At 43.2% G+C, this 16,991-nt stretch overlaps 1 protein-coding gene across 1 annotated transcript in view; it reads right to left on the minus strand.

Moving 5' to 3' along the window:
• Positions 1 to 1,355: 1,355 nt before the first annotated feature.
• The window catches only part of znf521 (zinc finger protein 521), a 41,607-nt gene continuing 25,971 nt past the window's right edge, over positions 1,356 to 16,991 (minus strand). The window contains exons 4-5 of the mRNA XM_010785327.1: positions 1,621 to 5,126; positions 1,356 to 1,451 (exon numbers count right to left, since the gene is read on the minus strand). Coding sequence (XP_010783629.1) covers positions 1,356 to 1,451; positions 1,621 to 5,126 — 3,602 coding nt within the window. The remainder of the gene's footprint in view (positions 1,452 to 1,620; positions 5,127 to 16,991) is intronic.

Here is a 16,991-nt window from a genome sequence, read left to right on the forward strand (position 1 = left end):
ACTGTATTAGGCACCCCCAGTAGAATAGTGGGTGAGCAGATCGCAAAGATGAATACAAAATACACACCTACACACTCTCAGCTCGTCTCTCTCTTTTGCAAATACACCGAAGCATCAAAATCACAAATCACATGCTTCTGATTGTTTATGCACAAACAGTGGGTCCCTGATAGAATTGCCTACCGGTCCTGATAGAATTGCCCACCGTGTTTAAATTCACCTGCGCCTAGAAGCGTGTCCCAAACAGAGAGGCGGTTTGGTTCCAGATCAATGAGTCTCTCTCCCACTGAAGACAACAGATAATGCAGTGTAATGAAAGAGCCGCCAAACGAGCTGAATAAATGAATGAATAAAGGAACGTGAGACCGGAATTCAGACGCCTACTTACTGCAGGCAAGAAAAACCTGTTTTCCAATTGTCTGTTCTCTACAAATTATTCTGCCTGCATACAAATGAAAACCAAAAGTAAATACGTTTTGAAAATGGCGAGGTTAGTATTACACCAGCAGTCTTTGTTTAGGAATCTTATGAAAGACAACTTGAAATTTGGAAAATAATGTGTGATACACAATGTGATAAAAATCAAATATCCATTTGTTCAGTTGATTTGACGTCGATAGAGCATGAATGTATTCTACCAAATGTTGTTTTCAGATCTCACTTATCTGAACATACTACTTAAGTGAGGAGGAGCAATAAACAAACAAAATAATGTACAGTTGCAATGTGGAGATTTTTAACCAAAATTGTGGAATAATATTTGGATTTTTTAACAGTTCCAATCAAATCTGTTTTGGCATTTCTTTATTTAAATAATCTGTATATTTCTACTACTTCAAACTGTCTCCATACAGAGTGGTTTGAAGTGAAGAGATTCTGCTCCACAGGCATGCACACGTACTATAGTATACCATTCACATGCATGGGGAAATGAAGATGGTGGGTTTAAAAATGCACAACACTGGGGATGCAGTTGATGGTCAAAATATTAAAATAATTCCACCTATTTGGTGATGTGATCCAGATACTTGTGAGCCTGAGTGAGACAGGGTCAAATATTTTATTACATATCACATCAGTTCTGAGTATGTGATTCAGCTTTTGAAAATATATGATCACACTGCCTAAAATGTATTTCAATGAATCAAATACTTGATGTGAAATTTGGTGAATTTTCCTTAATGAAGTATTCCTTCTAACATAATATTGCACACCTAAAAGCTGTGTTGATTAAATGTATGCTACAATTTAAAAAATACATATTTTCCTAGATATTACACACTCTTTGGATGATGGGAAAATGTTATGTGGCCTCGTTAGTGTTAGTGTTGCCTGAATGAATACAACAAAAAGAGTTATCTCCTACCCAGCATGTGGTTGGCCACATGGACTTGGATGTCCCATTCACTGTAGAACACCATCTGACATTTGATGCACTGATAGGTCTTCTTCTGAAAAAAAGACCAAGAGGAAACGGATAAATAAAAGGGATTTTAGTAAAGAATTACGTTGCACATTAGGTATCAGTTTTGTTCATGCATAGCAATGCAAAATATATTGTGAGGCTCAAGATGTTTTAACTGTTGTATTCATTCAGTATAACAATAGCGAAAACAATACCTCGTCAGTTTGTGAGGGACTGGCTCTTGGCATGGGGGACACCTGGGGGGTCTTGAGCTGTCCGCCGTTGCTGTCCCCAGCCTGGTCCCGATGCACTGTCTGGATATGGTTTTGTAACTCAGCTTCAGACTCAAACTTCACATTACAGCTGGAGCATCTTGTCTTGGCAGCAGATAATGAAGATGTAGAAGAAGCTGAGGATGATGAAGATACCACTTTGCCTTTCGCGTCTCCAGGGCTGAGCCTCTCCCCCTGGATCCAGGCAGCATTGGTTGTGGCTGGAGTGGTTGCTCCACCATGTTGCTGCAGTTGCCTTCCTCCGTTCACTGTTGGACTGGAGCTCTTGGAGCCAGCTTGTGTCACGCACGATGCACACAGTCCGTAAGGCAGTCCGTTGATGTCCAGTTTCACCAGGTCCTGTTTGGACCGGAAATCTTTCAGGCAAGAGGCGCACTTGAAAGGTTTTTGGGTATGGTGTAGCTGCTGGTGGTGAGCAATGATATTGTTGCGAGCAATAGTTGGGTAGTTGCCGGACATAGTGCCTGTCTTTTGCATATGGAAAGTACCATGGATTTTGAGCTCCAATGTGGAGGTGACGGTCTGCATGCACACCACACAGCGGAAACCTGTCAGGGAGTTCCTCAGGTCAGGGTGCATCTGGCAATGCTCCAGGAAGTCCTCCTCACTGTGCAGTGGCATCTTACAAATTCGGCAGCTACCTGTGTCCAGACTCTTGCTATGAGTGACCTTGTGCTCAGTCAGTGTGAGCAAGGAAGGGAAGCGCTCCCCACAGATGGGGCACATATAGTGTTTGACAGGCCCAAGGTGGGTCTGCATATGTTCCCTTAGCCCAGGCTCAGAAAAGAAGGTGCGCGAGCAGACATTGCACTTGTGGGTGCCCTTTATCATATCAGCTTTCCTTTTCATCATGGCACTCTCACCAGGGCGTATATTGTGGTCCCTCAACTGGTGGTTAGTGAGGAGTGAATCCATGGTGTAAGATGCTCCACAGATGTCACACGTAAACAAGGGATCTGCAGTGTCCAGCTCTTCCTCACTTCCATCGCGGCTGTTATGGGTATCGACCACAGTTCCTAATGTTGTTCCTGGCCCGTGGCTGTTTGTTAGGAGACTATGCAGCTCGACATCTTCTTTAGGCTGGCCATCCCCTACAGTAGAGCCATTAGCACCACAGTTCTGTGCCTTTCCCTCAAACACGCAGTGTTTCTCCCTCAAATGCTTCTCCAAAAGGACAATGGCATGGAAGGCCTTGCTGCAGAAGCGGCAGTTGAATTTCTTGCTGTGGGTAGTGATGTGGCACTGCAGCTCCACCTCTGTGCCAAAGGACTCACCACAGAAAATGCATCGGTGGGAACGGCCCTGGTTTTCAAGATGGCTGTGTTTTACATGTAACTGTAGGTCAGTCTCATGCCTGAAGTCCCAGTTGCAGGAAGTGCAGCGAAATACCTTTTTCTCATTACTGTGCTTAACAGCCAGGTGGAGCTGGGTTGACACCTTCGAGTCAAACACCTCCTGACAGAGAGTGCAACGAAAGAACACAAAGGTATGCATGTCGAGAAGGTGCTTCTGCAAGTCATCCACTGAAGTAAACTGCTTGTCACAGCTCTCACAGATGTAATACGTGGAAGTTATAGTGAAGTGAATTGTCACATGCTTCAACAGGGACTCTTGGTTGGGGAACTCTTTGTTGCACTGTGGGCAGGTGAGTTGGGGCTGCATGCCATCCAGATGAGTTTTTAGGTGAGTCTGGAAAAGGTCTAGACTGGTATACTTGGCTCCACACTGGTTACATATGAACTCACTGGTAGTGCGTGAGACAGAGCTTCCTTGTTTCAGCATGGTATGTTCCACAGATATTGGAGAAGAAGGGCTGAGAGTCCGCAGGGATTTCTTTCCATTGTTGATGTAGTTCAGTGCAAGTGGAATGTTCTTGTGATTCTCCTTGATGTGCTTGTTGAGCTTCAGAACACTGTTGAATATGGGTGAATTGGTGCAGTATGAACAGGAGTACACCTCTACTATAGACTCCTTGGGAGTTAAAGCCATGGGGGAGTCAAAGCGCAGGCTTCCCCCGTCACAGTGAGTCTGACGAACATGCTCCTCCAAGGTAGTCTCCGTCAAGAACCCCATGAAGCATTGAGGGCAGAAGAAGGCATTGCTCTCCTTTGCCACAGGACTTGGAAAGCCATGGGAGCAACGTATGTGTTCCTGGAGGGCGTTGAGGTCACTCAATACCTCAGTGCAGAAATTACACTGAAGGAGGGCATCAGGCAAGCTGGCTAACAGGACAGCGTGGTCTTCTGCATTGTGGACCTGCCTAAGATGTTCATTTAGATTGAGTAAAGATGGCAGAACCTCCAAACAAAACTGGCAAGTATGAGCCTGCTCTGGCTTGTCCAGATGCATGGTTCGCAGGTGAATTTGAAGCACAGCCAAACTGGAGAATACTTGCTTGTTGCAGTACATGCAACTGTAGGAGACTTTGGGCTGCTTGGAGGAACGTCCTCCCATGTCTGATGTGTTCTGAGCAGCCCTCTTTCTCCTCCCCCTCGCCTTGGGCACAGGTGGAGCAGTTTCCACCATTGTTGAGCTGTCGACAGAGAGGTTAGAGTCAGGAGTGGTGCTAGAGACAGAGGTGTAGCCCACGGTCAGCAAAGAAGGGCTGTTGCTATGGTTACTAGATTCGGGGAGCTGGTGGATGTCCATGTGAGCGTAGAGGTCCTCTACTGACAGAAAGTGCTCAGGGCAGATAGTACAGGTGTGTCCCTTCCTGTCTCGGCTGTGTGACTGGTCGATGTGAGTCAGAAGGGTGCCCTCATCACTGAAGGGCTCATGGCAGTAAATGCACTGTAGGGTGGCACCCAGGCCTCCGTCCTCTGATGGAGAGCATTCAGGGTGGCACTCAGCGATGTGCCTCTGGAGCTCCTCTGGGACATCAAAACCTTCCTCACAACGGCTGCATTTGCGAGTTTCTTTCAGCTTCCATTCCTCACCTCTGGAAAGGCTTGCACTGCTTCCATCCTTGCCTCTTTCGTGTACTTGCATGTGGCCGTGGAGAGAGCTGGAGGAAAGGAAGCCTCGGCGGCACACAGGGCACTTGTGGGGTTTGTTAGAGGCGTGAGTTTTCATGTGGATTTTGAGGTGGTCACTGCGGGAAAAGGCAGAGTCACACTCTCCACAGTGGTACTTCTTATCACCGGTGTGAAGCTTCACGTGTCTATCTCGACTGCGCTTGTGCTTAAACAAGCGGCTGCAAAAGGTACAGCTGAAAGGGAGTTTATCCCCGTGGCTCTGTTCGTGGCGCTTGAGGAAGCTTAAGCGGCTGAAGGACTTGTCACAGAACTGGCATGGGTATGGCAGGCCGGGGCCCCCTTCATCTTCGCCAAAATCATAGTCCTCGCAGTGTCCTGGAGAGGTCTGGTCTTTACTGGAGGGAGACGATGCAGGCCAAGAACCAGATGGGTCATCTTCAAGATCAGCACCGTCTGAGAAAAAGGAGAAAAGAGGGTATATGGGGTAGGAAGGGAAAAGATGGAAAGAGAAGGAGAGAGTGAGTTAGAGAGGTGTATACTGTATTAGCAACTCATTGGTCTCACTCTGGTGTAGACAGGGTGGGCCACTGTGGTGTTATTTGTCATGGTAATTATAAGGTTGTGGTGTATGAATTTAGAATGTGCCACTAAGAACATTTCTTCTTCAGTGGAAACAATACTGTACCTCTCCTTTGGTGTTAGCTAAAAAGTTACACTTATATGCAATTTAAAATATAATTAGAGAAGAGAATAAGTGGAAATGCTTTTACCACAATTAACCTTGTATGTGGCCATGTAATGGCTTAGCCCACTGTGACTTCAAACACAATCTCTTTGACATTTAAAGCCAACACAAGACAATGAGTGTACTTTAGGATGTAAGCCCGGCATGAGGTAAATTAGAACATTTCTATTATTCCTGAAAAAGTACTTGCATATTTTTAAAGAAACAAGAGCCCTTGAAATGACCTTAAGACAAGAAAAAAACAAAATAAGGAAAAGCAGCTCTCAAGAGTGAAAGAAAAGATTAAATATGCAATTTCGACCATAGCTATGCAAAGCCTTTAGGAAGCCTCCACTGCAAAACAGATGATTTTCATGAAACATGGGCATCTCAGAACATCAGTCAATAGATATCAGATTATAGAATAGGCATTATTATCATATTTGTCTGTGTGGTCTGCGCTAAGCCGTAAGGCAACTGATACAGGATGGATGAATGCGCAGGGATGCAGAGAGGGGCAAGGAGGGGACAAGGAAACGGATAGGGGAAGACAAACGAGAGGCTAAATATCTCACTCAAGGACAAGCAGGTGCAGAAAATGACCAGGGAACACCAGTCAACTGACAATGCAGCCCCCATTTTTTTAACAATTACTTTAATGTGTCCCTTTTCAAATCGCTTCTTTGCCGACATTCTATTCCCCCGGTTCACTGTGCACATATGAATGGAAAACACTGAGCACCACTTTCCACAAGTTCAAAAGGTTACAGGCCACTTCTTCCCGCTGCCGATTCCAAGTGCTGTGAACTTCCTTACCTAAATAAAACAACGTAATCTCAACCCCCTTCAGAAAAGAAAAAAAACTGGAATGGGAAATGGGGAAAAACAAGAGGAAACGGCAAAGATTTATGAGAGGGACGGAGGAAAAGCACAAGCTCTTTCCAGGATCCAACCTCTGTACTCTCCTTCAGCTGACAATCTAAGTCTCGCTCTCTCTCTCTCTCTTGTTCTGTTGTTTTTGCTGGGAGATCTGCCCTTTGTCAGGATATCATGCCCTCTCTGAGCACTTACCCCCATCAGGGCCTATCTTCAGGAAACAGATGGGGTCGGAGGCCATTCCCTTGCCCCTCCAAACTGCTGAAAGCGGCATATTGAGAGCCCACCTCCACACCGTGGCCCTCCCGGAAACCTCCCACCCCTGGCAAGGCGCCCACTCTGCACACATACATCTCACTCAAGGAGCAAACCTTGCCTGATTTACTTGCTTTATCTCTCAAACACGTCTCAATGTTTTCTCTCTCTCTCTTTCTCTCTCTCTCTCTCTCTCTCTCTGGTTTGAGGGAGGATGGGTGACTCAGTGCAATGCCCTCCTCCACAGAGGGGGCGGATCTGCCCTCACTCATGCTGCCTCCCAGGGTATAGGAGAAGAACAGTGCAAGAAGAATGACCCCAGCCAATGCCTTACAGTCAAACATATTGGCTGGGAGACAATAGCATAAAACAAACAAATAAATGGGCCTGTATACAAGGCTAAATTAAATTCCACTGTCTTAAATGAGGATGCCTTTGCCTTGAGACATTACTAAGCTGTCAGTACAACCTCATTGCAATTTTTTGTTTGTTTACTTGATGTATATTATTTATATAGTGCATAAGCTCTAATAACACAGATGCATAAAGCTGTATCTGTGGGGGACATGTGGACAGTCAGAGACATTGCTTCATGTCAAATAGCAGTAGCAATAGCATAACATGTTTAGATGGACAAACGCTATGTTGATAATATGTTTGTGAGATATTACAGAAGCTGCTGAAGACTAAAATAACACCATAATATACATTTTTCAAATTAATTAATGAACAGAATAATAATGTATTAAGTCACATGGTTTGTACTACTTAAGGTATCACCATAGAAATCTGACTGGAAGAGTTTTTAAAGTAACATCAGTTGCTGGGGCTTATGTCTTACTGTGACGGCCATTAAAATGTCTGATAGAAAAAGAGGATGAATATTATAACCGTTTTATAGCATTTGGAGGTGAAGCTGTACTTTTTTCAATACAATTGACCCTCATAACGAGGCTTACTACAGTTCTACTCTATCAGTCACACACTCAGTAATACACACATGAATTCACACACTGCACACTCACTCACTCACTAACATATAGATGTGCAGACATACATGTACACATAGAATTCACAGATAAAGGCGCAATGGCCGAAACAAGTGTGTGAACAACTGTAGATGAAAGAGCAATATTCCTCAGGAGACCTCAGAGAGGAAACAGAGAGTGAGACTTGTTTTTTTCCTTCTTCACCCAGACAAGAAATGCCCAGGTCTCAGCAGCAGCCTGAGTAAATAAAAGAGCGGGCCTTACTTCCCTGTCTCTCGGGCCAGGGGCCTGTGCACGCCAGCACTCTCTGTGCTGCTGCCAAAGGGGATGCTGGGGCCTGAAAAACTACACCCTGCAGCTGAAGGGCTGTCTTTGTTGGTCTGCCAAGGCCTTCCTGAGCATCCTCCAGCCAACAGCCTGTCACGTCCTGGGAGGAAGACCTCCATCTTAAGGCCTGTCCCTCTCGGGGTGTTCTGTCCCTACCCCCCCTCCCTCTTTCTCTCCTAAATGTCTTCTATATGGAACAAAACTTCATTTTGGGAGCTCCTATAGAGGGATGGCATTAAATGTGCCAAAGCCATATTTTCTATTTTACATGAAGACTTTTTTTAAGAACATAAAAAAAGCACATCCTGTCCAATTTGAGAAATCAAGAAAATGGCAGGATAATTTAAAACAGCTCTACAGAAATTAGTGTTTCTTTTTTTCTTTTACTGTAAAAGTAACCACAGAAATTCTCTCCTTCACACGAAAGTCTCAGTTTCCTCTTAGCCAGTCTGAAGTGCTCTTTGTGCACCACTTCCTCTATGTTCATTTATAGCACCCTTTCCCAGAGTAAATACTCCTGTTCAAATAAGATCCTTAATGCTGGGAACAGGCAGGTTGGCCATTACTGTGCACAGCGGCACAGCTTTCAAAGCAACTAAAGAATGTTTTGAAGTTATATGTTTTTGAGAATTAGCATGATATATGAACATTTTTGATAATAGACATAATATAAGACTTTTTTCCTTTTGGACTTCAATACATAAAAGGTGGATAAAAATGTCTCTAAATTTGAAATACTAAATACAGTTATACAAATCAGAAAAAAGGCTACACATTATTTAAGCACTGATCCTTTACATTTTCGCTGGTTGTGTAACACAAATTAATTTGATAGTTTGGTTGGTGAAACTACATTTTTACTAATAGAATTTAAAGAAACCTGAAATAGACACACAAAATGTATAATTAGTGCTCATGTTAAATTATTTCAGGCTAAAGCTTGGATGTTTGGTTTTACATTTTGTGGAGGAAATTAAATCATTTTTAAAGGAGAAATGGCCTTTTGCCAATACACCATTTGAAATGTGTGCAGTTAATCTGTTACTCTTGAACGGAGAAACATCTCTGTCTTGCTATTTTTAAATGTTGTGAACATATTTTTAAAACTTTTCACTGTCAAATTCCTCTTAAAAAATACATCTAAATTTCAAATCAACATTTTAATTGCAATAAATTAAGTGCAAAAATATATATTGTTCTTAACATTTGTTAAAGTTCTTGAATACAAATGACAAAGACTGTCCCTAGACTACTCTAGATTATTTGTATTGTGAAGCTATTTGTAACCCATAAAGTACACAAATTACATAAATCAATAGTTTTATTTACATAATTACTCATCTACTTTTTTCATCAGAGACTTTGATATTCATGTGCAGCTTCTACCAAAAGCTCACTCTTAAATACAGCATTTGTAAACAGGAATTTGTGATTCCATTGTTTTTATCCAGTAATACACCCTCCTCAAACCTTTCGGGAACCACGGTTTGGGAATAACTCTGCTGGCGCCTGGACCTCCGTATCTGAGTTCCTGGAAGCAGTTCAAGATGGCTTATCACTGCCTAACAGCAACAGAGTAAACCTCTTCTATTTAGGAAGCAAAACTCTTATCCAGGTCCAGGACCTTATCTTATCAGAAAAGTGTTTTTGCTATCACTCATCTGCCACTTCTATAGCAAGCCAGACTTTGTTCAAAAGCCATTCTAGTGAAGCAAAGCATGGCCATGTTTTCAGTCGCCAAACCTTATCTTCCTGTGTGTTGTATCAGAGATCTGTACGTAGTGGTTGTCATAAGAGATGTGTTTGTGTGAGTGTATTTGTGGCACATGGGGGATTGGGGATTCAATGAATAAACAAAAAGCTGACAACTTGTCTGATGTAACACCATGACCCCACTTCATATTCAGAGATGGGATCTTTTTACAGTTACTGGGAAAAGTAGTGAGCCTCTCCCATGAGACAATGCATGTGTCATCTCAACACTTTTCCTGTTCTGATGCCCAAATAGCAACGTGTGTCTGAACAACACAATTTCATGTACGGCCCTGTTTGTGACACAACCACTTAAGATCTAATAGAGAAGGTTGTGAGAGACATTTTTACATTAGCTAAGCCTCCAATCTCCACAACTGAGAGGGAGAGGGGTGGTCGATTTTTTTGGGACTAATTCCAGTCAGACAAACAAATCACTCAGTTGATTCAGGACCGAGAGCTCAGAGGACACAGAGCTGCTGGAAGAGGCCCAGGGCTGGGCTTTACTCGCAGTAGTCCTGCTACATCCATGCTTTAAGACCTCAAATCCTGTCGAAATGAAACACTGATAATTCCCAGTAGCTGTCAACAAAAGTGCCAGGTGGCTAGCAGGCTTTTTGCATTATGATTAACACACACAATTAGAGGTATTTAAAGAGCTGCGATTCTCCGAAGAAGTATTGTCTATGCGTGTGCGGCTGCACGTGTGTGCATTCAGCCCGTTTTTATTTTTTCTTGGCAAACACAATATGTTTTTACACATCACTGGGAAATGTCAGCTCCCTCCACTCTTGCTACAGATCAATCAAATACACTATACTACAGGATGAGAAAGAGGGGTTGTGTGAGACGACTGTGAGGAGCAGCAAACAACTATGCTATCTTTTACCGAACAAGGTAGAAAAACACTAGATGAAATAAGAATTCACTTCCTGGGGTTTCATCAGTGCCCTAGCAGCGAGTTAGTCTCGCCTAACATCATGTACACAACACATCTCCACACACACAGAAATGCACACAACTGAAGTCTATGGGGATTTTTTTCACACAGGGCCTGACACAAAGAGCTGGAACATCAAGCACTGTCCTGACTCTGTGGTCTGGGTGTCCATTATTCTGGCTCTCATGGCTCTGTCTCTCAACCATGGGGAAGCAGCAAACTGTCAACTACTTTGTCCACATTACCCACGTCCCCCAGCTCAGACAGGAGCACTTGGTCACTGTCCCAGAAATCACAGTGCCCCAGTGGCTTCGCAGGAAAGTTAGACAAATGGAAGGCCAGAGGAAAAGTAGGGCGGCCAGTCATCCTTTACTACGCTTTTTCCTTCCATGATAGTGAGACACAATGAAAAGTGGAATTCCATTACTTATCCTGGGGAAGTGTCCCTGCTATGCTGATGTCTTTTCACTAACATCGGAAAACTGAAATCAATACTTGATGATGACGATCGATAGTAATGTTTCTTGAGATAATGCCAGGCCTCTGAAATGACCCGGGGATGTTTGTGCTTTAAGCAGGATCCGCCTCAGATTTTCCAGTGAAAATCTGCATCATGTATCAATCCATAACCGCAGTGATTGAACTTGAAAGCATGCCAAGGATGACTTACTGCCATGTCATATCCTCCATAACAACTGCATACAATTACATGGAGGTCACTAAGGTCAGAAACACTTAAACACTGCCAGAAAACAGATGACCAGGGCTTTAAAAATGCTGTTATTATTATACAATGTTTTACTGTTCGATAAATATTATCAACATTTCACTTGGACAAAGGCCTAACATTAAAATGGTAATTTATACAACTTGTTTAAAGGTTGTCTGTTGTGTATTTACTTTTTTTTTGTTAAACGAAAAAGATTAAATGAGGGCAGGGCAAAGTCACAGAGAAAGGGTTAACAAGAAATTAAATTATCAAGAGTGCCTTGTTTTGTTTTTTTAAATACAAAAACAAATTATTCAAGAAAGTTGATATGAGTTTCGTAATTCGTTACTTAGAAAAGCAGTGGGTTGGATCGAAGACTATTGCTAATATCTTATTGTTTCAGTTGGATAGTGTTTTTACATTACAAATAAAAATATATTTTTCCATGCTGACTATTACTGTGGCAAAACTAAATTTTAATAAAGGGGAATGAATTAAACAGTCAGTATGTTATTGAGCATTTCTTCATAGGATTAAAACTGGCAGCCGTATCGAGCTTTGGCGATGAGTGATAAGACCTTAAGGTGCTGTGATGCAACATAGTCAGAGGATGTGTTTAGGATGTAGGTGGAGCATTTTGTGTGTGGGAGAGCGATGGTGGATATGGTGTCATCTCCTGTAGAACTGAGCTGCAGGTGGTGTGAAGAGGAAGGACAGTTGACCACTTCAGGTAAGCTACAGCACGAACAGGAAGGAGGCTGTTCCCCAGGTCTTGGCTGGACCAGCAGCCACAGTGAGCCTCCCAGGGGGAGAAAGGAGGACGACAATCTGTCCCCCAGCATGCCCCTTTACCGCCTGCCTCACTGCACTGGCTCTAAGGGAGAGCTGGGCCAGGCGGGACCGGGCTGGGCAGGGCTTCAATCGGCAGGGGAGCGTGTGTGTGTGTGTGTGTGTATGTGTGTATGTGTGTATGTGTGTGTGTGTGTGTGTGTGTGTGTGTGTGTGTAGTATACTCCCTCAACACTGCGGCAGACCACGCGCAGGACCTAGTGGACAGTCAGTAGCCGGTCAGTCAGTCGGCCACAGTGAGAGATGCTGTTATATGCCATGACTCTATTAATGTTTCCCTACTGCGCAGGAGTTTACTTGGATGCTATTTTATTTTTCCCCACTCTTAGTTACTCACAGAAATTTGATTTATGTGATGATCTTGGAGAAGAAAAAAAAAATGTTGTGCGTAAATAAATATGCTGAGTTACTGTATGTTTGCTTCATTAAAATAGGGTTTGCTCTGCAACTTTCAAGAGGCGCTATCCATTACTTAAAACCACACACAGCGCACACTGAATTCAGAAAATAGGATCTTATTCTATTTAATCAAACTACCTCACAGTGACCCACAAAACGTAAGCTAGACTTCAACTCACAATTATTTCTCTGTTTGAGGATAACTTCAGACACTTGGATCTACATTTCAGTACACTGGGAATATTTTGAAAAGGGTAGGTTGTCTGCCAAATGCCCTTAAAACATTTCTTACATCAACACCTCTTTTTCTACAGAGGACAGCAACACTCCCATGCATATGGACAGACAAGATGCATGTGTTAGCTTTAGCATTAGCATTTATCAGAAAAGCATGACCCTGCCTCTTGACCCATGCCCTTCGTTTAATACACTGTGGCTCTATTTGATATCTCTTCAACGCCATCCCAGCTTGTCAGTGGTAAAACAACTGGAGACAGGCCGGGAGGGAGAAGAAAACATGCGTCTTGGAGGGGAGAGCAGGAGGGGAAGAAAAACAAGCACCAACTCAAGCAAGACGATGTATTTTCATGCATCCCTGTCTTAAATGTCAAGATTTCTTAACCCTCAGTGACTGCAGCGCTGACACCTCTCCAAGGTTCAACAGAAACCGCATTCATTAATAATTAGCTTAGCAGTGAGAAGAGGGAGTGAGACTGAGAATGAAAGAGGTAGTGAAACGGCAAAAATGTAAACTTCTGTCCTTTCCCGAGAGAATCGAATTTCACTACAAGTTTTTTAATTCTTCTTCATTTCTTGTTTTCCTGGTGTGTTGGCCAGAATCCCGCAGGCGGCCCATGAACGAGCGATGCAGACGTCGCATCAGCCTCGCTACTCCCTCCTCTCCTTAATCATGGCTCTAATACCCTCCAGATGAATAAACATCTTCATCCCCTCTCTGTTAAAGCCAGAAGGCTCCTCCACTCTCGAATCCAAGAAAGAAAGAGAGAAAGATAGAGATTTGAAGAAGGAGAGTAGGAAAAGGATGACAGATGGAAGGGTGGATCAATGTTGAAATGCACCAACAGCAAAGTAACAAAGCCACGGCAAGATTTTCTGGTTCTTCCCATAATTCGTCTGATCTATTTCCCCCTTGACACAATTATCACAGTCCTCCTAATTATTTTTTCTTCTTTAACAGATTTCTAATGGCAGGCTGTGTTTTTTATGATCATGTTGGTAAAGTGGAGGTTTTGCGAGCTGTTGTGCAACCTTGTCGCCTCAGACTGTGTCCACAGACTGCACAGGAAGGGGGAAGGGGGCGGAGAGGCAGGAGGCGGGGGGTTGTCTCTGGAGAATGGGCCAGGCCCCAGACCAGCATTTCCCTGGCCCAGTAACTGTGCCAGAATACTCATGACATGTGTGTACAGTATGTGAGCGCAAATGGCAGACAGATTTAGGGGTTTGCTTTGTTTCCCTTTCTATTGTTTTTCTGCCGGTATCCAGGCAGCTCATCATCATATCTTAACACCACACACACACACACACACACACACACACACACACACACACACACACACACACACACACACACACACACACACACACACACACACACACACACTCCTTCGCTGCCCTCACCCTCATCTGCAGAACAAGGTTGGAATATGAGGCCTGAACACAACCAGACAAATGACTACAGGGCATTTTACTTATTCATTCATCACTTCACATTGATTTATTCCTGTTTATCTATTTATCGGATGAAAAAAAAACTTTCCACTGGATTGTTTTGCTTAAAGTTTGCATGCACACGTACTTAGTGGAAAACTTTCAGGGTCACTGTAAAATCTCTATAAGACATTATTAAGGTTCATCCTCTCCTTGAATACCCTCCTCTCACTCCAACAACTCAATGGATACTTCTCCTCTCCCTATTTGCATTGGACCAACACTTCTTGGCTTAGTAATCATTTACTTAGTTACACACCACCACCTGGGAGGCTATTTATGTCTCTCTCAGGAGAGGAACTCGGTATGACTGCCAACCGACACCCCCGTATGAATTATCATCCATTCAATGGTAAACTTCAGAAAAGAATCTCAGGTGCTCAATATGACTGGATTCATTCAAGATTGAACGAATACATCAAAAATAAGAATTGAGTCAGGTGGTATAAAACATAAAGACTACAGTGCATTAGAAGTTTGTTTGTTTGTAGCTAATGTGACCGTTCATTTAGGTTTATGCGATTCTCCTGCAGTAATAACACATTTTCCTTCTTATACGTGATAATCTCTGACGTCTATCTTTATGTGCAGCTCACTGTGCTAAACCCATTTCAAGGATCATCATTCCAGAGAGTGAATGTAATAGTTCCCCCAATATCAGTTATCACTGACAGCAACATCCATATCAGCTAATTACTTTTCATTGGGCTTGTAGACGAGAGGACATCAGCCTTTATCAGTATATGAAAGGAGAAGACATTACTATTATGCTATTACTGTGAAAGGACTGGTGTAGCTGTATATCTATATAGAAACGGCATACAATAAGGTGGTAATAAAATCTGCATCACTCCTCTAGGCGGCTATCTTTCTTGGCTACATTAAATATCAAGAGAATATAGGTGACCTTTAATTACATTTGGCATGCAAATAAGTCGACGACTCAGGAAAAGAGAGAAATACATGTTCTAAGATAAGCCACATAACACATAGCGCATACTGTAACTCGCCTAGAATCAGGATCCATGCTGCTCTTTTTTGTCTTCAACCAGCATACTTCCAGAGTAAACAGATGAAGCCAATAGGTCGAAGCCGTGCTTTCTCCCTCCCTTAATTTGTATTTTCCTTAGCGTTCTTGGGTTAGTGAGGTGACTGTCATCTCTGCAGCTGTTCATTGTCTGAGGGAGGAGTTGAAGTTGGGGAATATAATCCCACGCACTATGCATACAGCAGGGAGGAAATATGGGCACTGAGGTGGTGCATAACCCCCTGGGTAATTTGTAAAACATGAGCCATGGCACCCGAGCGCAATGCTGATGCTTGGGTCAGGTGACTCAGTCACAGGTGCATCATGGGAGGATCTCTGGTGAGGAGGCACACCTCCCACAACACTGCACTTTGGGCAACATAATGTTTTCTAAACATGGCTCTCTCTAGGAAGCTGCCTCTGTCTTTATTTTTAGTAATGTGAAAAACATTGAAATGTAGCAGAGGAGGTAGCTGGATTGTTCTTTTTTGTAGCTGGATGATCAAGTTGAATCTACGACTGAAGCTGAGATCGCACACATTTAGAAACACAATAGCACAACACACCGCAAATGGATGTGCCCACACATGTCACTTTAATAAGAAGTCTTGATTAGGATTCGGCAGACACAACATCCCGCATGCACGGTCTCTGCTTTGCTAGGCCTCAGATAACCTTTATCCTATAGGGTTTAATTAATGTCAGCCAGTCTGCTCTGCCTTTCAGAAGGAAACGACTTATTTTTCTGCCCTCATGAAGCTCAAATCCCTCTGTTTCACTGGTGAGGCCGGCTGCCTTGTTTATCCCGACTACAGGTACTGCTCCCTATTAAGGCCAGCACTTGTTAAGAGGAAAAGGTTGAATTATTTACCAACAGTAGAGGGGGAGGAAGTGAGAGGGAAAAAGAAACGGAGGGAGAGGCATTTCATACATGGGATTTTTATGTTATTTTTCTATGTTATGAAGAAGGCAAGTTTAATGATCCATGGATATAAGATAGAGGTGCTGATTAATAAGGAAAGTGGCCTCCTGGCATACAATAATTAGGAAATAAGGCCATACAGGGATGATTAAACTACTGTGAAAACATACATTTAATTTATTTTATGAAAAACACCCTTTACACTGCCAGAAGTCAGAGTTTTATACATTTGGTTATGTGTAAATAGATGAATGTGTTTTGTTTAATAGATACCAAGGGTGTGTGTGCACACTCTTCACCCAGGGCAAACTGTCTGCATTCTATCTGCATCTCAGCTTCTCTGCACAATACAACAAAACATACAGAAAACAAAAGGGAGCACAGAGGGGAAAACGAAGAAACAGACCAAACAATAAACTCAACCACCAGAGACAGAGTTTGACTGTGTGTGTGTGTGTGTGTGTGTGTGTGTGTGTGTGTGTGTGTGTGTGTGTGTGTGTGTGTGTGTGTGTGTGTGTGTGTGTGTGTCGAAGAGGGAGACAGAAAGGGAGAGGAGGACGAGGGAGATGAAGACAAATGTAGAAAGGGAGAGAGACAGAGGGCGGCAGAGAAAACGAAAGACAGAGGGAGAAATCAAATTTGCAAGAACATAACAAAAAGCTGTATCTCCGACAAAAGAGAACACACAAGGGTATTTGTCTAGCTGTCTGCACCAGCAGGATCCTCTGAAAGTTTATTAAACTAGAACCCTTCAAGAGAAGGCAGAGAGTAGTAAACTATACTACTGGGGAGGATTCACACTAGGAACCCTTCAAGAGAAG

Source organism: Notothenia coriiceps, unplaced genomic scaffold (assembly GCF_000735185.1).
Source record: "Notothenia coriiceps isolate Sejong01 unplaced genomic scaffold, NC01 NC01_scaffold00027532, whole genome shotgun sequence".
Taxonomy (NCBI): Eukaryota; Metazoa; Chordata; class Actinopteri; order Perciformes; family Nototheniidae; genus Notothenia; species Notothenia coriiceps.